Here is a 25,680-nt window from a genome sequence, read left to right as displayed (position 1 = left end):
CAGCCTTAATCGACATTCAGTAGATAAGAAAGGAGTGGGCAGTGGGGGGTGGGGGCTGGGGTGGGGTGGGGTGGGGTGGCGGATGAGAGCACTTGAGTACCGGGTGGAGCCTCCACCCGGTACTGAAGAGTCTCAGGCACATTAGTACCGGGTGGAGCCCCCATCCGATACTAAAGGGGGTCACGCGGGCTATCTCGGGGACTATCCGTTAGACCCGGTACTAAGGACGTGTTTGGATCATTGGGCTAAAGTTTAGCCCTTGTCACATTAAATGTTCGGATGCTAATTAGAAGGACTAAACGCGAGCTAATTATAAAACTAATTGCAGAAGCCTTGGGCTAATTCGCGAGACGAATCTATTAAGCCTAATTAATCCATCATTAGCAAATGGTTACTGTAGCACCATATTGTCAAATCATGAACTAATTAGGCTTAATAGATTCATCTCACGAATTAGCCTTCATCTGTGCAATTAGTTTTGTAATTAGCCTATGATTAATAGGTCTAATTAGTATCCAAACATCTGATGTGACAGGGGCTAAAGTTTAGCCACAGTATCCAAACAAGATCTAATACTCACATTAGTACCGGGCCAAAATGCAACCGGTACTGAGCCTCAGAACGAATGCTCAGTTTTACAGTTGTGAATGCTTTACTGCAACAAAAGACATCCATCATCTAAGGAAAAAACTTTAGCGTAGCAGAAACGAACATACCATCCTCCGAGGAAGGTGATGCAGTCGGCGTCGTCCTGGTAGTAGAAAGGCCCCGCGTCGGACGGAGCCGGCTGCCCCGGCCAGGTGCGGCCGTAGCTGTAAGGAGGCTGCTCCGCTCCGCCGGAGCAGTCCTGGTACTGGTACTGGTAGCCCCCCTGCGGGTTCGCCGCCGGCGCCTGCGGAGGAGGATACAGTCCTGGCTGCGCGTGCGGGTACAAGTTGTGCACTGAAAAGGAATTAACAAATGATCACCTTGGCCTTTGTGGAACGAACAACAGAGGTTCTTTCTGGTGGCTCAAGGCTGGGCGGCTAATCTTCAGAGAAGGAATTCAGTGACATGACACGAAACGAGCTGAGGAAATCAAGTGCCCATCGTCGGAACAGGCAGTAGCTGCTGAAGCAGGGGAAGGACCGGGGGAATGGCGTGCATGGTGCATGGAACGAGCTGATTGATCCATCGCAACTATTGCCCGACTTTACAGAGAAGAACCTGCGGATTGAAGGGATCCTTGCAAGAAGCCTAGTACAGTACTACTAACTAGAACAGTTTGCAAGAACATTCATGCATGGAGTGATCGTATAGGAGGAGCACAATCTTGCCTTGTGGCGAGTACGAGTCCTTCGAGCCTGGCATGCTGTAGTCCATCTCTTCTTGGGTGTGTGCGTGTTAATATTTTCCTAAGGCCGCTGTGTGTACGTGTCTTTATTGTGGCAGATGGATGCAGGAAGAAGACGAGAAAGCCAGGGTGGGTTCTCGGTGCTGGTGTTTGGATCAACGACCATGACTCCATGCGGCGCCATTCTTGCTATGTCGGCACCGCTTGTGCCTATTCATCCATACGCCGAAACTCACATTTTGGCAACAATCAGATGTATGCCCTTCACGGGATAAAAAGACCACCACTTGCTGCACCGCACTGGATTCAGGAACTTTGAGAAATGAACAATCAGATGACAAGGAGTATACATTTTTATTTGAAATTTTAATTATAACCCTCTTTATTTTTTAGATGTACTGAATCTTTTAAGCTTGTAGAACTTCGTTCATGAGCCCTAGTTATTTTGGTCGATTTCATGTGTCCCAACCTCTAGGTTTTCTGGAACTTTTAGAAGTGGTTGAGTATTTTCCCCTATTTAAATAATCTTCCATACTAAAATTAGAAAAATTGCTGCCACTAAGCCCTAAACCGCTTTGATTGGGCTTAGAGACAAAACTAGACAGAATTGAAAATTGGGGCACCTAGAATAAACGTAAATAAACTTATGAAGTTAAGGGTTAAAATTGGATAGTCTAAAGAGTCCATGGACCAAATATAAACTTATTCTGCTATTGAGAAAAAGTTAGGGTCGATCTCTCACCTCATCATCTTTAGTTCCAACCTAATTTGGAGTCGTCTATCAAGGTGATCTAATGGCTCTCATTACTTCCCGTGTAACCCTAGCCCCTCTTATTTGTCTTGTGACCAATATTTTAAAGAGCCGGCTATAGCCTCCGCTATCTTCCGCTATAGTTGATTGAGGAGGGTACCGCTATTTGCTCCTATGTACAATTTAGCCGCTATTTGCCGCTAGAGCTTCATCTAGCCAGCTATTAGCTGTTTTTGGAGGTCGAACGTTAAATGCCTTAGCTCGCTATTTAAAACACTGCTTGTGACTCATCTCCGCTTCGACACAGCGCTGCCACCTAACATCCTTCTGCTCATTGCTTGCCACCATTGCCTCCAATAAGCGTGTGAGGCACCCCCGTGGGCTCATTATCTCATTGTTTTTTAAAGAACTCTAAGAGTCAATCTCAACCATGCCTTTACCTCACCCCCGCCTTCTTCCTCGCCTCTAGTGGTGATTAGGAGCCACCGGATTCATTATAGCCTATCAGCACACTAACCTGAGTTTATAGAGCTAGCACAGCGATATTGTCGCTCTAGCACCCACTGAAATGACATTCCTTCGCCTAATGAGGCCAACGATGCTACCCTGCTTCGCTACCCCCACCGCTATGGACACCATTGACGCTCTGCACTAGGGAGCACTTAGTCATTGCACGTGCCAAGAGGGCTACCCTTGGATGGGGTGCTCTAAGGTCAGTCCCAGTGCACAGTTTCATTGCACTGTTACTAAGATTAGGAACTAGGTAATCATGCCTGTTGAGTGTCATGGGGATGAAAAACCTCTCACATATGATGAAACTCTCCCTTCTCTCTGCTTACAAAGATCTTGCTAAGTCAGCAAAATTGCTGACGTGGCATGGAATTTAATGTCTGTAAAACTCTTCATGAAACTTCCACTGAGACTAGCTTAATGAGGACTGCGAAGAGTGCCAAGGTGATCAGGGAAAATTGAGCCTCCCACCTCTCTTTATATTATGCCATTTACAAATCATCATTTAAATTCTTGTAATTACTTTCCGCATTTACCTTTCTAGAATTGTCATGTTAGGAACCAGGTTGCAAAACTCTTTGTCCGTTAGATAGCTATACAATGAACCTTAGAACCTTAGGCACATAGATGAATTTGACCAAACGTGTAGACTTTATTCGTTCAAAATATTTTGGATGACTAGCTAATTCTTGGACATCTCCATCCTTTCGGTATGGTTCAATGCCACTAGTGTTTATTCTATATTCAGTAACATGACACGAAACGAGCTGAGGAAATCAAGTGCCCATCGTCGGAACAGGCAGTAGCTGCTGAAGCAGGGAAAGGACCGGGGCAATGGCGTGCATGGTGCATGGAACGAGCTGATTGAGCCATCGCAACTATTGCCCGATCTTACAGAGAAGAACCTGCGGATTGAAGGGATCCTTGCAAGAAGCCTAGTACAGTACTACTAACTAGAACAGTTTGCAAGAACATTCATGCATGGAGTGATCGTATAGGAGGAGCACAATCTTGCCTTGTGGCGAGTACGAGTTCTTCGAGCCTGGCATGCTGTAGTCCATCTCTCGTGGTGCGTGTGTGTTAGCCTCTGTTTGGTTCATTTAGTTCCTGGACTACCCTGTTTGTATTCAGGGAAGTCCATTAATGAAGATGAAGAAAGATGAAAATACCCCTAATCAAAGCACAAAACCAAAAAGATCGAGGAGCGAACAGCGAACGACGAAACCGAGCCAAGCCACCGCACAGACGCGCAGAGCGCAAGCGCATCCCACCATCACCACCACCTCCTCGCCCGATCTGCCCGCACCGCCGCTCGATCAGCCCGCACCGCCGCTCGCCGCACCCCGATGTCGGCTGCCAACCCTTCCGTGGCGCCGCCCGCGGCGGCTGCCGACCCGGACAGCCCCGACGCCGTCCGCCTCACCTGGAACGCCTGGCCGCGCTCCAAGGACGAGGCCGGCCGGGGGATGCCGCTCGGCTCCTGCTAGGTGCCTGACAACTAGTGTATTGGGCGCATGCCAAGGCCTTTTGAGCCCCTTATCAAAAAAAAAAAAAAGACAGGCCTTTTGAGCCCAGGGCTCGTGGGCTGAGCCGAGATCATGGACTTTTAATCGAACAGGTCGGTGCATGATTTGATGATCAGTTGATCACAGATCACTGCACTGTAGATATATATCTCAACAATAGCTTATTCGTGAAACTATTGCCTTACAATTGCTTCTGGGAATCTGGGTACACATGTATAAGAAACCACGGGCAAATGCCCTCTCAAAAAAAAAAAAAACTCATGGGCAGATGCGAGTCACAGTTCATCGTAAATGGGAGGAGCGGGGCCTGCAGCATCAGCTGCGGCAGGTCCATGCTGCTGGGCTTTCGCTACGATGTCCTCGGCTGACAGCGAACCTGATCTGATGGCATCAGCCAGTTTCCTTTGCAGAGTCAGCAGACCAATGCGTCTTGAGACGACGTAGAGAACCGCCAAGGAGAAAATGATAAAGCCGGCTGTTAGGATGACCCTGGGAAACAGATGCAATTAGCAATTAGCCATTTGGCCATGGCACATTTGACACAGAAACACGGAATTGTTACCAGACAGGAAGGACATTGTCTAGCGGATAAAAAGAACTGATTGCATAGCACAGAAGCACCAGACTTATACTTCAAAACAATTTCTTCCTAAGCATTTTGGGCTGACAGCTGAACCTCTGGGAATTAGGAACAAAATAGTATGTCAGGAATGTTACTGCACTAATCCACCTTCAAACAAGGATAATATGCATCCTTGCTTCATAGTACAGAGTCTTGGAGATGCAACGTACAAGTAATAGGACTTTGAGGATAGGAGTTGTTTGATCCATTCGTGGTACTTCCTGTTGCATAAGAATATAACCTGTGGCCTACTGAAGCAGTCCACAAGTTATGTGCCTTTGAACCTTTAACTGGCAGGACTGCACCATTGACTAAGGAATCATCTCAACAAGACCCCAGAGCTCATAGAGGAAGGTAGCAATATTTATTAGATGACAATCTGATGATTATGGTGCCCTTTGGTGTTACTCATACTACTTTTTTTTTATAAAGGCTTTTGAATAACTTATAAATTCACACAACTTTTGTTCAGTTTCAAACTTGTGATAATATGCAAATCAAATGCTAGCATGTTTCCTGCAAATATTTTTTTCTTCTCTTTTTTTTCGCCTGATGAGCTATAATGAATCATGTATTTCCTACTTCTCTATGAAGATAGCCTGGCAAGTTGTTCTGTGTTTAATATGAAAAATGCACTGGCTCGAAGGATCCTGACAAATGATAGTTGAGTACTGTCAGTTATAGCATTCGTTGCCAGTTCTACAAAAGGAGCCATGGATGTGTTTCAATTTGTAGATATTCATTGTGCAAAACGTGACTAGAGCTGCTAGTAGGTGTACACATTATATAAAGATATGTCTTTCTGTTAAATGGCTTGACTGTAAAACAAGAATGCAGGCTATACGACCAGTTACGCCAGAGGGTACCTACCTATCAAGAACATCTTGCCGTTGCATCGTGGAGAGCAAACCACGGGTCCGCGACAGCAAAGAGCGGTGTCCTTGATATTCACCTTCAGCCTTCCGAAGAACACTTGTTGATTCATCTGCATAATTTAATAAATTAGTTTGCATGTTGCAATCTTACTATGACGATCCTAAAAATGCAGGCAAAAAGGAAAATGTTTTAATTCATACACCATGAAGTACATGAACGCACTATAATTTTTCAACCATAACAGAAGAACATCCCATAGTAAAGTTACAAAGAATAACGTGACAAAACCTAAAACATAAATACACTACATGTGTACCACCAAGCAGTTTTATTTTCTCCAACCCATCACATGAATAAATTACAATAAGATCAAGCCATTGTACAGGAGATTCAGGAAACCAACCAACAAAACTCAATCATTCTGGAATGATAACAATTGTGAAATAAGATATTCTAAACAGACTAAAGGCTTAAATAAGAATGCATACCAAATGTTGCCAAGGTACTTGCACTTCTTTCCACTTCCTGTAAACATTTATATTAATTGGCTTCAAATTAACGAGCAATAAGCCATCAGCATAATAGCTATCAATTGAAAACGTGGACATGCTAACCTGAACCATCATCTGGCGAGACCGTCGGAGGCTCTCAGTGATACTTTCAGCAGAAGATGTCATCCCAGTCTTTGTCCTGCACCATTCAACAGGTCACAAATCACATTATACGACAAAACTGGATGTTACTTGGACTACAAATGTAGAAGGGCGTTTCATTCATTAGTGCAATGCATTAACACAGCAAATTATTCCATAATTCTTAGTTTGAAATAAGAACAAACTAGAATTCAAAAGTCATAGCCCTTATCTGGTCCTTAAAATTTCAAGTGACCCAGATTTGATGAAACCAGATGGAAGGGATGCCCATGTAACTGACTAAATTATGAAAACTCCTTAAATATCCCATATATTGGCTTAAAGGAAAGATGACCTCATGAAAATCAACTTACTGGAGATTACGCCTGCGGATGGTAGACTCTTCTCCACCCCCGAGAAGAAGCTCTCTCTAGAGAAAAGACAATTAGAAACTGATAGCCTTAAGTTATAAGGGCACCTACAATGCTCTAAAAAGGTGCATGGTGCCTACAGGTAGTTTTCTTGCCAATTTTGCAAAAGAAGTTGCAAAAACTAAAGCAACTATTAAATGGTGCTTCTGAACTTAAGTGAGTCCATAAACACCTACGAGAAGAGATACTTGCATATAAAGAATAGGTTCATAAAATAATTTCTTTATTATGCGGCATAACCTTTCACTTGTAATTCCCTTGCATTGGTGATGCTCTAAGAAGTATTAGTTCTCAGACAGCAAATCAATCAGATTAATATCATGAAATTGAGGCAAAATCACACACCTCCTCTTGAGCAGCTTTTCTAATGTTCTCTTTCGCTTGTAAGTTAGCATTCCTCAGGCTAGCACGCAGCCTGCCAACACAATCAAAATTGTTAGAAATCGAAGCAGGTTAAAAAGGAGAACAAAAGGAAAGATTCCAAGACTATCTTACTTCTTGTATTGTTCATCCCATGACTCTAAGGTTGCTTGGCCAGACTGCACTTCTTCAAAAGTGGGAAGCTGCTGTGCTAGAAGATCAAGACGAAACTGCAGTGACTTGAGCAATTGCAGAGCATCCTGTGCAGAACCATTCAACCTTGGAAGAGAATTTGCTTCCTCTGTCCCTTTCCCTGTTTTTCCACATGATCTGATTGCAGCAATGCTCTCCTCAAGCTGAGAAACCGCTTGGTTCCATTCTTTCTTCAGATTCTCAACAGCTTGCGTGACTTCGTCCATCCTAATATCTGAAAGGACAAAAATCCAGCAGACTTACCATGCTGAGATGCAAAGAAAACAACAACTGGCAAATTGTAATATAAACAGAATCTGGTTTTGATACACGAATGGATGAGCAACTTCTGGAAACTAAGTTCCATAGAGAAAATATCCTCGTGGACGAGGTTGTCTGTTCCTTAAGGGGACCCAACTGACCATGAAACCACCGTCAAAGATTAGTGGCATTTACATGCGTGTATTGGCATGGAAAGCTACTTTCCCTAATCAGTGGCTCTAATATGAAGCAATAGAACCCCATTGAAACATAAAAACAAAAGCATCCTGATTTTAAAAGTCAAAATTAGCTAGACATTCACCTTCCTGCACACAGTATTCCTGGGAGCTCTCATGCAGTACCAATTCCAAAATCTCAATTCAATCCAATCTCATATTCTCATGTTGATCGGAACAAACAATATGCATATAAGCTGGCAGCCATCATGCGTGGAGTGGTATTTGTTTGGACACACAGCAGTTGCATGCCAGAGAAACACAAAAACATAGGGTGAAACAGAGCGCAACAAGTGTGTCCACAAAATAGTGACAAGCAAATGTCAGAAAGACTAAAGGACAACGTAAAAAAATAAGGCACACTAAAATCAAGCATCTACCAATCTGCCTGCTCAGCAGCTCTCGATCATTGGAAACAATAAAATTATTTGCAACCCTATACTCCTCTCAGAGAAATAATCTTCACTATTGACCTCAAAAGTCCACTCCACTCGAATTTCGCCAATCAGGCCGCTTGACGGCACCGAAATGGAGCTCTCCTCGAGTCAAGGAACGATTTTGTGCTACCCACACCCCGTGCGCCCAACGCCCGGGCTGCAATCCGGGCCTCCCAGCCAAAAGCAATCACCTCTACAGACCCAAAAAACCTAAACCAGGAACAAACCGCGAGCCAGCGCCGTGACAGTCGCATCAGTACACCACGCAAGGCAGCCGGCCGCCTCCCATCCTGTCCCTGGCTCCTCCGACTCGCCGATTCAGCAGCAAACCCCAGCGCCGCGCGGGCGGCCGACCGGCCGGCCCGCGGGCAACTGGGTAAGGGAACCGCGGGGCGCAACGGAATCGGGGGCTTACCAGTTGAATCGGGATCGCTGGCCGGGGAAGAGCGGGCGACGGTAGCGAGGCGGGGGGAGGAGGGCGAGCTCGAGGGGAGTCGCCGTCGGGGAGGTGAGGGGATGAGATGGTTAAATGGCGAGGGGCACTTCGGTAATTCTGTTCTGTCCTGGGCTGCCGTGTTGTGAAGCTAGGCTAGGGTTCAATTTTTGATCCACGAGGCTTAATCCATTGGCCCAGAATTAATCATTGGGAAGGTGTAACCAGCAGGTTCATGTTTGGCACATGTTGAATATTAATTAAAGGATAAAATAATACCTCCTTTTAAATTCTTTCTAAAGATAGACTTTGAATTCCTAAATTGTACTACCTCCGTTCACGAATAATTGATGCTCCCGACCAGAATTTGCACTCGTAACAGGTGAAAGTTTTTGTTTGGACGTCATTTAAACAAAAAACAAAGGTATAGCTGACCTGCATCGTCAACATTTATTTCAATTCTTAGCTTGTTTGTCCAGACGTCATTTAAATAAAAACGGATGTAGTAAGTACATGTATGTATGGTTTGCGTGAAGAGCACCGACAAAAGTGAGGAAGCCATTGTCAAAAATTGGACAAAAGAGAATGTGTATGAGTAATATATAGTTCCCAAAATTTTGAGAAAACTACTTACTATCATCCAGATCAATATTTTTGCTGCACATATGCACAGAAACACATAGACTGGCACAAAATAGTTTTTGGTGCACGTTTGCAGGGATTGAATGAATTTTGAGCTTAAATTTTCATTTCCATTTTGTGCATGTGTGCACCAAATGCTGTAGATCTCTTGTGACTAATCATTATCTCGATCAAAATTGTTGTGCTGAGGGACCCCCCCCCCCCCCCCCCCCCCCCAAGTTTCTGGAAGAGTAAACTCCAGATTGTTCTCTGAAGAAACAAAACTAAATAGTCCCTTGCAATGTGGCATATGGCCATGATGGTTGTTTTACCTAAAAGAAATGAATGGGCTATTCTTCCATCTTGTCAATAGAACCCAGCAGGTAGTCAATATCGGGGGTGATAACAGCACGTTTGTTAATCTCCCCCACCGCGCAACAATGCTTTTCTCTGGTGTCCATTGCTGCAACTTCCTGGACAAACTTGCAATTCGAGCCAGAAGAAACCTGCACAATTTGTTCATTGTGACTTCTTGAGTACTGCATGGAAAACCTAGATAGAAAACAGAACTACTTCCAGTTTTGAAACTCACATCAAATAGCGTGTCTCCGACCTTCATCTTCACTTTACCACTCTTATATACAAGTATCTTCCCCATATAACCCCCAGGCAGATCCTTGAGTTTCGAGCCACAGTGCGATGATGGCTTCATGCCCTGACGTCTCTCCTCAGAGCCTTTATTAGGCTCAGCAACTGATTGTGGCTGCAATGGTAAAGGAAGAGAAGACGGCAACTGGATGAAGAGCAATTGTGATTCATCCGATCGATCCTGTCAACACGGGACATGTGTAAGAGCAGCAATGGCCACGGTCTGTACAACTATATTAGTTTTAAGCAGTTCAATGTTGATTCTTAGTGTACACAATTGAGCTTACAAAGTGATTTTGCTTTAATAATTAATACATATAATCAGAAAAAAAAACGGTGTTGGAATCTGCGACATACGATTAATCCAAGCTCTTCCGCTGCGGTTAATTTAGCATCTTGAGCTCTGCTGGCAGAAGATTCTCCAAATTCTTTCTCATCAAGAATTTCTGCATTAGGGATGTAGGAAGGGTGTAAAGGTCGGTTGAAGAAAAATTCTTGCAATTTCACTACAAAGACAACAGCATACCAGGATTTCCAGAGTAGGGCCTCCTCAATGGGAGAGTAACAGGATAATCAGTATGGTTATAGTCCTGTAATAAAAAAGGAAATCAATGGATAAGGTCTGAGTAGGAAGCGATCTGAATTAGTAATCTGATCTTTACTCACCCATGGCTCTGCATATTCTTTTGTTAACTTCTCTTCATCTGCATATGAAATGGAAACAAAGATAGTTATTAAGGTCCAAATACAGCAATCTGTATGTGCAAACAAGCATTACATATATTCTATGTTCTTTTAAAAGAGAAAAGCAAAATTTGCAACCCAGCCAGCAGACTAATCCAATTTTTCAGAATTATGACACTTAGTGAACGGTTTAGAGTCATAAGCAATGAAGATAAATATCTTCCACCAATACCTTTAGAACGTTTTGGCATAGAAAATGATCTTGCATAAGAAGAATTTCCTTGTCCAAATGCAACTTGTGTCCGGCTTTTTGCTATGCAAACAGAGCAATACATCGTTAGCTAGATGTGCATCAGAAATAAAATAAATAATCCCCACCAATATTATAAAAATTGTATATTTATAAACACCAATGAGATACTAGTTTGATAATTATAACAATTGGATCTATCAATTTAGAAAGAAACTAATGATTTTTTTTCTGAATAAACCTTCTCTGTAACAAATCCTTGGTTACCTTGTACTACATGCACTAAATTTTAGTACACTAATTCAAGACTTGGAAAGAAAGAGTTCGGTGCATGCACAACACAATGCAAAATTTAAGACAATCCAACGTGATGCAACATACATCAATAACCATTCACAGGAGTAGCTGCGAGCACATCAGCTTGCAGGGATAACACTTCTTTTAGAGGTAGGAGTAACAAATTTACTAGGTGGTGATGAGGTTTAGACTATAAAGCATGGAATGAACATAAATAAGCACTCTTACGCTTATCCTCAGTTTTAACTCTTCTAGCAAAGGGATCTGTAATCTGCAAAATGAAACAAATTATTGTATACATCAACCAAGCATCAAGTGAAAAGATTGCAGATACAACAAATGAAGGACCAAATATAATGATTAGTACCTGTGATGCCTTAAGTTTCATCAGCAATTCCTTATCGACGGTTTCATCCTTGCTATCCTCAACTGGTTCCCTGTCAAGTTAGAGTAAATCAAATTACACATCACTGAAATTGCTAATCTAGCAAATTTTAAATGGAAGCTATCCAAGTTTTAGAAAAGTAACACGGACCAATCACCTACTTTTTCGGAACAATTTTGGCAGCTTTCTTCACAGGTACTTTGGGTGCAAATTTTAGTCCTCCCTTACATCAAGAAACAACAATGGTAAGCAATAAACGGAAGAAGCTGGCATTGTGAACAGCCAAGGAAAAGAGATACTAACCTTTCGAGGAGCACCCATTTCCTTCTTGACTTTACTCTTGTCGTCCATAATAAAATCAGAAAACCTACAAGAGTGAAGCTGTGAGCTGATGTGTTACGCTTACAACTTTTCAACATTGAAGTTGACTACAATTTGCACAGCAAGTAGAAACTCGAAATTGCTTCTCAACTTCGATTGAAGTATTCTAAACCACAACACAGTGAAAAACATCAATGCCCATGCTCCCAATCCATTGACCAAGATAAACAGACAATTGTTAGCAGCAGAAAACTTGCTTCCCTTGATCAAAACTTCAAAAGAAAAGGGCGTTAGAGGAAGAGGACGAAGCAAATACTCCCGATTCTAGTGGCGCCAGAGCCCAAAGGGGCGATTAGTGCTGAAAAGTCTGGGGCACGATCAAGAACCCTGCTACCTCCCTTCCCCATCTGGATTGATCTCTTTTCTAATTCATGAGCACAGGTGACCTCAAAAACCATTTGCTTATGAACTTATTATCAGTTACCCCGCAGTTTCAGTATCCACGTGATGATGATGGGACAGGAGGGAGTAAAGCATTCCAGCAGCAAGCAATCAGTCCGGTGACATAACCACCAAAACAAAGACACAAGACTGACTTAAAAGAAGGATTGATCCAAGGAAGAACAGGCATCTGGGTGCCCCATGCCGCCGGAGAGAATTACCTGATGGAAAGGGGCGTGGAGAGAAGACGGCGATGCGGCAGCGGCGGCGTTGGCCTGGCCCTGCTTGGCACCACTATAAATGGGTGAGCCTAATCTACACTCCCTTCCAAAATTCTATCTAGACTAAGCTTCCTCATCCCTTCCCTCTTCCAATCCTACCTCACTACCAGCCTTCTGCTAGTGATTTGCGACATTGCACGAAAATCAAACGACCCAATGACAGGGGACCCAACTGATCATGAAAACACCATCAAAGATTAGTGGCATTTACATGCGTGTATCGCATGGAAAGCTACTTTCCCTAATCAGTGGCTCTAATATGAAGCAATAGAACGCCATTGAAACATAAAAACAAAAGCATCCTGATTTTAAAAGTCAAAATTAGCTAGACATTCACCTTCCTGCACACAGTATTCCTGGGAGCTCTCATGCAGTACCAATTCCAAAATCTCAATTCAATCCAATCTCATATTCTCATGTTGATCGGAACAAACAATATGCATATAAGCTGGCAGCCATCATGCGTGGAGTTGTATTTGTTTGGACTACAAAGCAGTTGCATGCCAGAGAAACACAAAAGCATAGGGTGAAACAGAGCGCAACAAGTGTGTCCACAAAATAGTGGCAAGCAAATGTCAGAAAGATTAAAGGACAACGTAAAAAATATGGCACGCTAAAATCAATCATCTACCAATCTGCCTGCTCAGCAGCTCTCGATCATTTGAAACAATAAAATTATTTGCAATCCTATACTCCTACCAGAGAAATAATCTTCACTATTGACCTCAAAAGTCCAGTCCACTCGAATTTCGCCAATCAGGCCGCTTGACGGCACCGAAATGGAGCTCTCCTCGAGTCAAGGAACGATTTTGTGATACCCACACCCCGTGCGCCCAACGCCCGGACTGCAATCCGGGCCTCCCAGCCAAAAGCAATCACCTCTACAGACCCAAAAAAACCTAAACCAGGAACAAACCGCGAGCCAGCGCCGTGACAGTCGCATCAGTACACCACGCAAGGCAGCCGGCCGCCTCCCATCCTGTCCTGGCTCCTCCGACTCGCCGATTCAGCAGCAAACCCCAGCGCCGCGCGGGCGGCCGACCGGCCGGCCCGCGGGCAACTGGGTAAGGGAACCGCGGGGCGCAACGGAATCGGGGGCTTACCAGTTGAATGATCGCTGGCCGGGGAAGAGCGGGCGACGGTAGCGAGGCGGGGGGAGGAGGGCGAGCTCGAGGGGAGTCGCCGTCGGGGAGGTGAGGGGATGAGATGGTTAAATGGCGAGGGGCACTTCGGTAATTCTGTTCTGTCCTGGGCCTGCCGCGTTGTGAAGCTAGGCTAGGGTTCTTGATTGCTCGTTTTCCTGTCCTGTGTTCTCAGACTCGGCCTGTAGTATGCTGGTCTGCCTGCTGTTGCATCGACGCCAGCTGAATTTCAGCTTCAATTTTTGATCCACGAGGCTTAATCCATTGGCCCAGAATTAATCATTGGGAAGGTGTAACCGGGCAGGTTCATGTTTGGCGCATGTTGTATATTAATTAAAGGATAAAATAATGCCTCCTATTAAATTCTTTCAAAAGATAGATTTTGAATTCCTAAATTGTACTACCTCCGTTCACGAATAATTGATGCTCCCGACCAGAATTTGCACTCGTAACAGGTGAAAGTTTTTATTCGGACATCATTTAAACAAAAAACGGAGGTAGTAAGTACATGTATGTATGGTTTGTAGCTGACCTGCATCGTCAACATTTATTTCAATTCTTAGCTTGTTTGTCCAGACGTCATTTAAATAAAAACGGATATAGTAAGTACATGTATGGATGGTTTGCGTGAAGAGCACTGAGAAGAGTGAGGAAGCCATTGTCAAAAATTGGACAAAAGAAAATGTGTATGAGTAATATATAGTTCCCAAAATTTTGAGAAAACTACCTACTATCGTCCAGGTCAATATTTTTGCTGCACATATGCACATAGATTGGCACAAAATAGAATTTGGTGCATGTTTGCAGGGATTGAATGATTTTTGAGTTTAAAATTTCATTTGCATGTCAATTTAGTCACAGGACTAGTACTTCTTTATTTTTTCTCAAAATTATTTAAACTAGTTTCATTTACAAAGCTAAAAATTTGTGCATGTGTGCACCAAATATTGTAGATCTCTTGTGACTAATCATTATCTTGATTAAACGAAACATGTCTTTAAAAGAAAGTTTTAATAAAAACTAGATCATATTTTTTAAGGAAAAGTTCAAAAAACTGGTTCAAGATGCGCCTCTAGGATTAGAACACACACTCAATGATTCGGCCGTGATTGCAATTTTAGGCATGCCAGGCCCAGCCTATTGGGCCTTCTTTTGGGCCAGCACCAAATCAACTAGCAGCAATCACACGGTGATACGTTTTATTGTAGGTTTTACATCATAATTTGAAAAAACAAGAGTTTTTGTTATGAAAAGACTTGCAAAACAAGATCATTTGGTCACAAGAAAACTGGGATCAAACATCCAGCTCCAAATCTCAAAAATGTACGTTAAACGCATTATTGCAAAATGCAAATAAATCAATCTCCACTTCACTAGCAAAAAGTGTGCAATAATCATAAAAATATAATATTTTAAAAATCCTTTTAGCTCTATATCTCATAGATAGTAAGTGCTTTTGTTAGTAGGTGTCCCCAACTCGGACCATGTGGCGTCCCGCCCCCCCAGGACCGGGCCCGCTTACACCTGGCAGCTCTCTAGGATATCAAGAATTCCCTCACAGACCAACACAAGTCTTTTCTGCGCACTTTGTCCTCACTCGTGCGTACCCAGGAAGAACTTCCCGTTCGGTCACTTATCCCGAAATTGCTTTGGGCCAAGCACGCTTAACCCCGGAGTTCTTTGAGGATGAGCTTCCGGAAAAGAAGTTGCAACTTGTTGGTATGAGTATTCTATCAATCCTATTAAGCCTTGGACCAGGATGTTACATACTCACCCCCTTAGAAGACCGATGCCCTCGTCGGTCAACCCCAAGCCAGGAACGTCCCCTCTTGGCCATGTCCGTGTGTCCAGTGCCAGCGCATGTGCCATGCTCACCAGCCATGCACACCATGCCTGCGCAACTGCGACCATGTGGTTTTCAATAAAGCAGGGCAGATACATTTGATCCATAATTAGTTTTCCCTTGAGACACTAACCTATTTGTGATTGCCTCCTTTGTTTGAGACCTTGTCTCTGACTCCTTATTGTTTGCCATATTTATTTTGCAACTCAAAATTGTTGTGCTCAGAACCCCCCCCCCCCCCCGAGTTTCTAGATTGTTCTATGAAGAAAAAAATTAAATAGTCCCTTGCAATGCGGCATATGGCCATGATGGTTTTTTACCCAAAAGAAATGAATGGGTTATTCTTCCATCTTGTCAACAGAACCCAGCAAGTAGTCAATATCGGGAGTGATAACAGAACGCTTATTGATCTCCCCACGGCGCAACAATGCTTTTCTCTTGTGTCCATTGCTGCAACTTCCTAGACAAACTTGCAATTCGAGCCAGAAGAAACCTGCACAATTTGTTCATTATGACTTCTTGAGTATTGCATGGAAAACCTAGATAGAAAACACAACTACTTTGAAAGGATCGTGTGATGCCTAAAGGGGGGGTGAATAGTCTCGATCTGAAAATTCTTCGCAATGGTGTTAAATAGGTCGAAACTTCCGATAGAGTAAAAACTACTCTACAAAATTCAAAAACAAACAAGTTTCAGTAGATTCTATTTGAATCAAAAGTTCAGCAATGATATATAAAAACTACTACAGGTGATCTTTATGAGAGAAACTTCACCAAAAGTAGATTGGCACAAATCAAGCTCAAGGTCAACAAGAAATTGAAGAACACAATAAGAACACAAGATAAAAGATTTGTTTACCGAAGTTCACTCCCACAAAGGGAGCTACATCTCCGTTGAGGAGCTCACAAAGAGCCGGGTCCTCACTAACCCTTTACCTCTCTCAATCAACCACAAAGGAGGATTGAGTCACTTACTATTAATCCTCCAAGAGGATGGACAATACAAACTTCCCGGGAGCACCACAACGAGAGGGCACTCAAACGGGCGATGTCGAACCGTCTAGAAGCAAGTTTCAAGAGTAACAAACATGAATCGAAGGTCGAAGATGCTTCAAGTGCTCTTGAGATGAACTTGGTTGACCTCTCACTCAAAGATTGAGTCACACACCTCAAATCCTTCTCTCACCAAAGCTCTAGCTCAAAACTCTTAAAGATTTAGCTCAAAAAGGAAGTGGGGAGGAGTATTGAATGCTTGAGGAGGAGTTTATCTCATGGTTGGTCAGCAGCAAAAGAAGGGGGGCTGAGGGGGGTATAAATACCTGAGCCCCAAAAACTAGCTGTTGCAGCTGTTGCAGTTTGTTAAGTGTTTGTTGGAACTTTCGACACTGTGTCGGAACTTCCGACACAATTCAAATAAAATGGCTGGGAACCCCTTGCCGGAAGTTGCTGGAAACTTCCGGTGCCTATTATCGGAACTTCCAACACAGGGTCGGAACTTCCAACATTGTTCAATTAAACCCGCTGAGCACCCCCTGTCGGGCCTGTCGGAAGTTTTTGAGAACTTTCGTCAGGTGTCAGAACTTCCGACACTCACAAAAACTGTGAGAAATTAATGTGCAAGTATGTGAGTGGTGTCTCTCATAGGTGGTTAGCATCTTAAATAAGCACTTTGACATCTTTAAGCTATCCATCCGCGTCCCCCTTTATAGTATGGTGTTCCTATACTCAAATTCAAAAATAGAAAGTATAAAAAGATCTTCCTTTATGCTTCAACACCGCCCTTCAAACAAATTTGGGATCCTTTCTTGCCCTTTTTCATTTCTTAACATTTGAACCTGTTAATTTCTCGATAAATTCATTAGTTCCTTAGTTATGCATGTCACCAACATCAAAACCTACCTAGGGGGCCAAATGCACTTTCAATCTCCCCCTTTTTTATGATTGATGACAACACAACTAAGGCTCACAAGAGAAGTATATAAACATTTTGAATGCAATCATATAGGTAATGTCCCCCTTAATATGTGCATTTTTCAAGATAAAATCAAAAAATGCCCTCAAATACCATTTGCACATTTTAAGATAGCTCCCTGTATCCTTGCATTTGTGGGGTGCAAAGAGTGATATTAAAATCAACGTGATGCATATGACAAGATATATCACATCTACAAAGTGGAAATAAACAATACATTAAACCATGATCATCACATAATCATAAGCATTAAGTTCTAGATCCACACTAACATAGCAAAGCACAAATAAGTCTTACAAATTTAAAAGTCTCACTTGAAACACCACACATCACACCAAATTAAAGTTTTACATGTCCACAAGCCCACAAACTCAAGCTCATAAAATATATAGCAGCCACCACATCATGGTCCATGGTGAGCTCACTCCCCATTTGGCATCAAGCTCCAAAAAGGGGAGGCCCTTCCATAGCCATCACTCATCATCATCATCCTCATCCCTATATCATCATCATCACCCTCATCTTCCGGAGTATGAGCAGCGGGGATATCTTCTTCTTCCTTCTTGGACTCCTCGCGCCCACCCAAATCATAATCATCTTCTTCTTGGGGAGCCCCAAAGAACATGGAGGGCTGTCTAATTTGCTCCCAAGGGTTGTAGAATACCGGTGGAGGAGAGAACTCCATAGGAGCATGGACGGGAGAGTGTGGGATATCATTCTTAGCCATGAGCTCCTTTTGCCTCTTTTCTATCTTCAAGAGCTGCCCATCCACATGCTTCTTGTGAGCATACATTTTCTTCCGCATTGTGATGGCCAACATTGAAGCAAGCAAAGAGACCTTGTGATAAGAAGTTGAAGATCCCTTTCTTCTTAGGAGCACGGGAGGGTGGAGGACCTCTAGAGCTAGATGTCCTATGAGAGGATGATGACCCTAGAGAAGGTGAAGCTCCAATAGATGGTCCCTGAGAAGGTCCTTGTGGAGGTGGAGGACGAATACCATGGGAGCCAATCTTGCAAAGCCGCTCAATATGACCCTTCTTTAGCTTGTAGATTGGATGACCCTTGTCCATCAAGGTCTCCAATTATATCACTTTGTTGATCATAGCAAAAATATAAGGAGCATAGTGACAACTCTTCTTCGGTGAGTAAGAGCAAATAATAATCTCTTTCCAAATAAAGTTAAAGACACTAAATTCATCCTTGTCGGGATGCATTCTTGCAAGTAGGTTCTTTAACACGTTGGAAATGTTGTCCGCATCACCACCTTTAGGACAAAGGGTATAGCGGAAGAGCTGGTTGAGCAATTTGTAGAAAGGAAGCATACCCTTGGTAATACCATGCTCAATTGTCCCATATGCAATGTCATACATGAAGCACATCTCACCATCCTGAATGACATTTTTCATCTCATGAATCTTATATCTAGTGAGATCATCTTCGCCATAACCAAGAATGCTTGCAAATTCTACATATGTCACCGAGAGGGGCTTCCCTTGAAGACTTCAACGCATTACTTTATTGACCTGATCAATATAAAGATTGGCATAAAATTGAGCAATGACTTCCTGTAACGCCCGTAAAATACACCCAGTTAAATCACCCGTTAAAAATACTTTCCAAAATTTTTCCGACCGCCGAGCTCCGTCAAATCCTATCCCTTCCGTCGGCCCCGCCGTCCTGGCCCCGGCTTGTCAACTCTCCATTTTCCGCTCCCCGTAATGTTCGCCGCGTGCCCGTCAAGTCCATCACCGCGCGCAGACGAATCCCGCAATTTTCGCCATCTTTTCCCCTCCCTTTCCTCCCTTTCTCTTCTTTCTTTCTTTTTCTTCCTCTTTCTTTCCCTTCTCCTTTTTCCTTCTCTTTCTTCCTCCTCTCCTCCTTCTTCTCTCTCTTCTTTACTTCCCCTGCCACCCCCCACTTGCGCTTGGCCTGGTACCAAACGCCGGCACGCGCGCCGAGGCGCGTCCGCGTGCTGGGCCGCGCACCGCGTCGGGCCTCGCGCCGCGCCCGCGCCCGTCGTTTTGCGTCGCGCCGCCGCCGCCGCCCCGCCCCGCGCCGCGCCCGCGCCGCGTCACGTCGCCCGTGCCACGCCCGCTCACGCCTTGGCGTCTAGTGCTTGGCTCGGTGCGTCGCGTCGTGTCGCCGGTCACCGGTCGCCGCCCCTGTGGCCTCGTCGACCACGCCGCCACGCCGTCCACGAGCTTCACCACCCCGGCACGCCACCGGCCAAAAGTCCGGCCGCCATCATTGCCTCAGCCCTCGCCCGCCCGCGCGCCGCCTATAAAAGGGGGGGAAGCCGAGCCTTGCACCTCCACACCCTCACCACGAGCACCTTGCCTTCCTCCACTCCCACCACCAGAACGCCGACGGCCATTTCTTCTCCACCTTCTGTTGTCTCCAGGAAGAAGAAGGGGTAAATCCCTCTCCTCGCGATCCAATCCACCAATTTTCCTGATTCGCGAACAAGTCCTCCCACCATTCCAAAAATAATTACAGATAGGCCCCTGCTCTCGCGGTTCAGTCCTAAACCCCGTATTAAAGCCCCTAATACTCCTTTAACCCGTCATTTCATGCGCCAAATTTCCTCCAATCCACCCCAAATTCGACCACAGCCTCCTCTCATATATTTCCGCCGAGGCATATCAAAATTTCATGAAAATACCCTGCCTACCTATTTTCCGTTCATGTTTCCTGTTCGGAGCTCAAGGGTAAAATCTTTTTTTTCCTTTTTATTTATTGTGTGCTCGTTTGTGTGTGCCGTAGATCGCGGAGTACCCGAGGAGGAGCGCGAGGAGGAGTTCGACCGCGAGCCCGAGCCCGAGGACCAGTACCGCGAGCAGGAGCTCCCGGAAGGCTTTGAGAACGGCAAGTCCAATCTCACCCTTTGATGCATATTTAATACCCAGTTTTTCAGACACAACCTATTGGCCTGTTTTATAAAATGCATATTGTTTTATCGCAAGACATGGTTGGATAGCCACCCCTTGATTGTTATGACTATTCCTTGTTGTCCCATATTTATCTCTAAATATGAGTTGCTCTGTTTAGATGATAAATACTGCTAGAATGCTTAGGAACTCATTATCCAAATTCAAACATGACTACACCTGTTTACTCGGAAAATAATGTGTGAGTATGTTTAACTGAGGAGTTGGGTTTTCGGGTGCAAAGAGAGGTGGTGGATGAGATGGATGGGTGTTTCTTGTGTGGAACGCCGGGTTGTTGGGCTCGTACCTTAGTGGTTGAGCAAAGTGGGAGATATCCATCTTGTCATGGCTAAGGACCGAGTTGATGTGTCATCCTGCCTAATTCCATCATCGTACAACCACTTGACCGTGGTATGGGCAACGGCTTAGCATAAATCCCACTAGCTAAACTGCTAGGCTTCAGGTGTGCTGGTGAGCAACGGGAGGCCTTGGAAAAGGACTAAGCTCTTGGTGACTTAGGTCCCGGTTTCGGCCCCATGGATGGGTTGCTAACCCTTGAGCGCTTCCGTGTTGACTAGTCAGTGTTGGCTAAGGTGGGTAATGGCTTTGTTAGGATCCGTACCGACACTAAGGTGATCGCGATACGGTACCCTACTTGTGGGAAAAGTGTACAACCTCTGCAGAGTTAAAACCTATCCGGGTAGCCGTGTCCACGACATTGGACGAGTTACGGCTCGGTCACACAACTAGCTTTTGGCGATGACTGGTATTTTACTGTGTGTGTGGGTGTGTGGAATTTTGGAAGTGTCCGGCAGGTGTGCCGTGCGCTACGGCGGACGGGGAGTCCGGTAGCGATAAAACTCGGATCCTTTGTGTAGGATCAACCCCACTTGATATGTTGATTACTAAAATGTTTTTCATAAAACTTCTTTGAAATGGAACCCTGCATGTGTCTAAAAATTCAGCTTTACTGCAAATAAACCATAGCTCATACCTTGATTATTTATATGCATATTCTTGTTGTATCCCCCTCCGTGGATGGGGTTGGACTTGCGGAGTACTTTTGTACTCACCCTTGTGTTGTTACTTCAGGGGAGGATCCGGACTTCGTCGCCGAGGACTTCGAGTAGGAGGTTGCGTCTGCACCCAACGCTGCCTGCGGTGTTGGCCCTTTTGCAGGATGCTTCCGCTGACGCTTAGCTCCGATTGCAGCCCGGAGTCCGACTGGACTGCAACTTGGATTTGTGTTGTTATCGCTTTAGTCTTGCTTTGGGTGTGGCTTGCCCGCCCACTCCTTCGGGAGCTGTACGGTTTCTGAACTATCTGTTGAATAAATGTGTTATCAGCCTCCTGGGACTGATAAATTGGATCACATTTAGTCTCTACTTATGTGGGGACGCTTCACTTCCTCATTCCAATCACAATTGAATTGCATAAGAGGGGTAAGATTCTTATTACTGCATGCTTCCCAAACTTGATCAATGATAGGTACCTTAATTGCATTGAAATATGGCCAATCAATGGACTTTATCTCAGTGGTAGGATGAGTCTTGCAAAAGATCACTGACTCATACCAATTGGCGTGGAAGCGCAACCAAAAATGAACATCCCCATAGCATTCCTTTTGATATTGGGATGGCCTATCATACTGGAGAACTCGTATATCATGCTTGCGCTTTTGATAATCCACCATCCGAACTTCATTATATCCTGGCCGCTCTTCTCGAATGGGTTTGGACATGCGAAGGATCACTTGTTCAAAAAAAAAAATCCAAAGTGATCCTCTCATTCTCATCCATATGAGCACCCAGAGCGGATGCATTCTTTATGCAAGGTCGACCACCTTGTCTAGGCCCCCCAGCTGGAATAGGCTTCTCCCTACCTCTAGCTCGCATGGGAACCTTGGGAAAGGCCTTCCTCTTTCCCTTTCTTTAAGCAATTGACATTTGATCTTCCGATTCAGTGGGTGAGTTATATTCAATCTTCGGGGTCTCCTCACCCTATTTTGCCTCTCTTGTCACGACCCATCTGACATGATTTACAAAATGATTAGGATAGAGTCAAGAGATGATGCACATGAATCAAAACAGAAACTTCAGGTACTTGTCGGAACTTCCAATGGGTCATAACATCCAACAGAGCCCAAGTTCATCCAACAATTCATGGAATCAGAGATTGTACCCACCAAATTTGACAAGATCATAGGCATGAGTTCTAAGACAATCTAGAGTCTATCCCCCAAAGGAAAACGATTAACTCCTACTACATTGAGAGATCGGGTGACAGAATTTTTGAATGAGTTACCTCGAAGATTTCCCATGCGAATCGAAAAACTTCCGATGGGGATCGGAACCTCCGAGGAGTGGAGAATCTGAAGATAGCACTAGCAACGAAAATCCACGGTTGCAACTTGAGATTCCCTAGAGAGATTGAAAGAGGAGAGGAGGGGGTGTCAGTTTGAAGTGAGGTGAGAGCTAGGGTTTAAGGGGTATCCAACAGGTATATATACTCATAGACAGTCTATCGGAAGTTCCGACGGAACGACGGAAGTTTCGATGGCAAATAAATCCAACTCCTGAGCACCCTTTGTTGGAGAAAACCTGAAAGTTTCGATGGTTATCGAAAGTTCCGACTATGCATTGGAAGTTCCGATGATAATGAAAATTCTCCTGGGAACCTTCGGTCGGCACTTTACTGATACTTCCGGTGGCTATCGCAAGTTCCGGTGCTGTGCCGGAAGTTCCGATAGATTTGAAATTGCTCCAAAAAGATTGATTTTGAGATGGATAAAGATTGAGATTTCGAGATATATGGCTTATGGATATATAAGATAACTTGACACTTAGTGATCAGCCAACAAGCAACATTACATAACAATGATCACTTGAGTCAAGTTTTAATCCAAAGATCAAAATCTAAGTTTTAAAATAAACTCAACACAAAGAAATCCATTTTTCCTATCTAGTCAACAATCAAGTATGTGCAATAAGTCAAGCCAAGTTACGAGAATCTAAGATATTTAGCTCATTCCTCAAAGCACAAAACATTTTCTCATCTAGAGGCTTAGTGAAGATATCGGCAAGTTGCCTTTCGGTGCTCACATGACGTAAAGCAATATCTCCCTTAGCCTCATGATCCCTTAAGAACTGATATCTAATATTTATGTGATTTGTTTGAGAGTGTTGCATCGGATTGTTAGCTAGCTTGATGGCACTCTCATTGTCACACAAGAGTGGAATATTGCTAAACTCGCAAATCGAAGTCACTCAACGTTTGCTTCATCCTTAAGAGTTGGGCATAACAAGCACCAGCTGCCACATATTCGGCTTCGGCGGTGGATAAAGCAACCAAATTTTGCTTCTTAGAGCTCCAAGACACCAAGGATCTACCAAGGAATTGGAAAGTCCCCGTTGTACTTTTTGGTCTACTTCGCAACCGGCATAATCCGAATCGGAATAGCCAAGTAGATCAAAAGTGGAGCCATTGGGATACCATAAACCAAGGTTAGGAGTTCATACTAAATATCTCAAAAATTTCTTAATAGCCATCAAATGATATTCCTTAGGATTGGCTTGAAATCTTGCACACATGCACACACTAAGCATAATATCTGACCTAGATACACAAACGTAAAGTAGAGAGCCAATTATGGAGCGATATACCTTTTGATCAACCGACTTTCCTTCTTCATTGAGATTGAGATGCCCATTCAATGCCATGGATGTCTTGATAGGTTTTGCATCAATTATGTCAAACTTTTTGAGCATATCTTTCACATACTTGGTTTGACATATGAAACTCCCTTCCTTCATTTGCTTGACTTGAAATCCAAGAAAGAGCTTCAATTCACCTATCATGTACATTTCAAACCTTTTGGTCATGATCCTACTAAATTCCTCACAAAATTTTTGATTAGTAGAACCAAATATAATGTCATCAACATATATTTGGCAAATAAATATATCCTTATCAACTTTATGAGTAAAAAGAGTAGAATCAGCTTTGCCGATTACAAAGTCGTTCTTGAGAAGAAAATTTTTAAGGCATTCATACCATGCTCTAGGAGCTTGCTTAAGCCCACAGAGCGCCTTAGGAAACTTGTACATATGGTTGGGAAATTTTTGATCTTTAAAGCCCAGCAGTTATTCCACATACACCAACTCGGATAGGGGGCCGTTCAAGAATGCACTTTTCACATCCATTTAATAAAACTTGAAATCATGGTAAGTAGCATAGGCTAATAAAATATGAATTGACTCAAGCCTAGCTACGGGTGCATAGGTCTCACTGAAATCCAAACCTTCAATTTGAGTGAAACCTTGTGCAACTAACCTTGCCTTGTTTCTTGCGATCACACCATGTTAATCTTGTTTGTTGCGGAAAACCCATCTTGTTTGTTGCGAAAAACCAACTTGGTGCTAATCACATTTTGCTTTGGATCTTTCAACCAACTCCCATAGCTCATTTCTTGTGAAGTTGTTTAATTCTTCTTGCATAGCAATCACCTAATCCGGATCATCAAGTGTTTCATCTACCTTGAGAGGTTCCAAAAAAGAAACAAACGAGTACCATCCACAAAAGGTTACTAAATGTGAACGAGTAGTTACCCCTCTTTGGATACTTCCAATGATGTTGTCAACAATATGATCCTGTTGAATGCTTTAATGAACTCTTGGATGAGGCACTTGTGATTAACGTTGAATTGGTCCATCATCATCATTTTCAACTTGTGGAGCATCTTCTTGAGCTTCACCACTTTGTTCTCCCCCTTGATCAATCCCATGAGCTTGGTTGTCACCATGAATTTGACTTTGATCTTGGCTTTGTTGAGAACTTGGTGGTTCAACTCTTGTTGATGATGATGGATCATTGTTGTCCTTTTCAACCGGTATTTGAGCCTCAACTTCACGTGATCTCACTTCACCCAAGCCCATTCTCATGATTGATTGACAAGGTGGCTCCTCATTATCTACAAGGTTTTTATCAACTTGCTCTACTTGAGAGCCGTTGGATTTATCAAAAGTCACATCTACCGTGATCTCAACACAACCGGTGATTTTGTTGAAAACACGATAGGCATGTTCATTAGTACCATAACCAAGTAGAAAATTCTTCATCAACCTTTGGTGCAAACTTGGAGCTTTTAAGTTTCTTGTTTAGAATAAACATTTACTTCCAAAAACTCTAAAGTAGTGAACCTTGGGTTTGTTACCGGTGATTATCTCATAGGATTTCTTGCCCAAATATTTGTGGAGGTAGAGATGGTTG

General features: G+C 43.7%; 2 protein-coding genes across 8 annotated transcripts in view; both read right to left on the bottom strand.

Annotated features, from left to right (window-relative positions):
- LOC101775898 overlaps positions 1-1,377 on the bottom strand; it is a 3,602-nt gene extending 2,225 nt beyond the window's left edge. The window contains exons 1-2 of the mRNA XM_004977899.3: positions 1,317-1,377; positions 717-942 (exon numbers count right to left, since the gene is read on the bottom strand). Of these exons, the coding sequence (XP_004977956.2) occupies positions 717-942; positions 1,317-1,362 (272 nt within the window). The 5' untranslated portion in view covers positions 1,363-1,377. The remainder of the gene's footprint in view (positions 1-716; positions 943-1,316) is intronic.
- A 2,821-nt stretch (positions 1,378-4,198) lies between these two features.
- LOC101782758 (DNA-directed RNA polymerase III subunit RPC4) lies at positions 4,199-13,795 on the bottom strand. Of its 7 annotated transcripts, XM_004975383.3 has the most exons (12): positions 13,632-13,795; positions 11,789-11,852; positions 11,647-11,708; positions 11,468-11,537; positions 11,329-11,371; positions 10,786-10,866; positions 10,536-10,573; positions 10,396-10,459; positions 10,227-10,315; positions 9,814-10,050; positions 9,554-9,727; positions 7,336-7,468 (listed from the first exon to the last, which is right to left on the bottom strand). In XM_004975383.3, the coding sequence occupies exons 2-11, from the start codon at positions 11,834-11,836 to the stop codon at positions 9,572-9,574; spliced, it is 888 nt and encodes a 295-aa protein (XP_004975440.1). In that variant the 5' UTR covers positions 11,837-11,852; positions 13,632-13,795; the 3' UTR covers positions 7,336-7,468; positions 9,554-9,571. The 7 variants fall into 7 exon arrangements, with proteins under 7 accessions (XP_004975442.1, XP_004975444.1, XP_004975443.1 ...); XM_004975382.4 differs by lacking the exons at positions 7,336-7,468; positions 13,632-13,795 and adding an exon at positions 12,866-13,613 and having other exon boundaries at positions 9,442-9,727; XM_004975381.4 differs by lacking the exons at positions 7,336-7,468; positions 13,632-13,795 and adding an exon at positions 12,469-12,859 and having other exon boundaries at positions 9,442-9,727.
- Positions 13,796-25,680: the final 11,885 nt, after the last annotated feature.

The sequence above is a fragment of the Setaria italica genome, chromosome VII (genome assembly GCF_000263155.2).
Source record: "Setaria italica strain Yugu1 chromosome VII, Setaria_italica_v2.0, whole genome shotgun sequence".
Classification (NCBI taxonomy): Eukaryota; Viridiplantae; Streptophyta; class Magnoliopsida; order Poales; family Poaceae; genus Setaria; species Setaria italica.
Note: the sequence above shows the minus strand (reverse complement) of the source record. Positions and strands in the feature narration are given on the sequence as shown.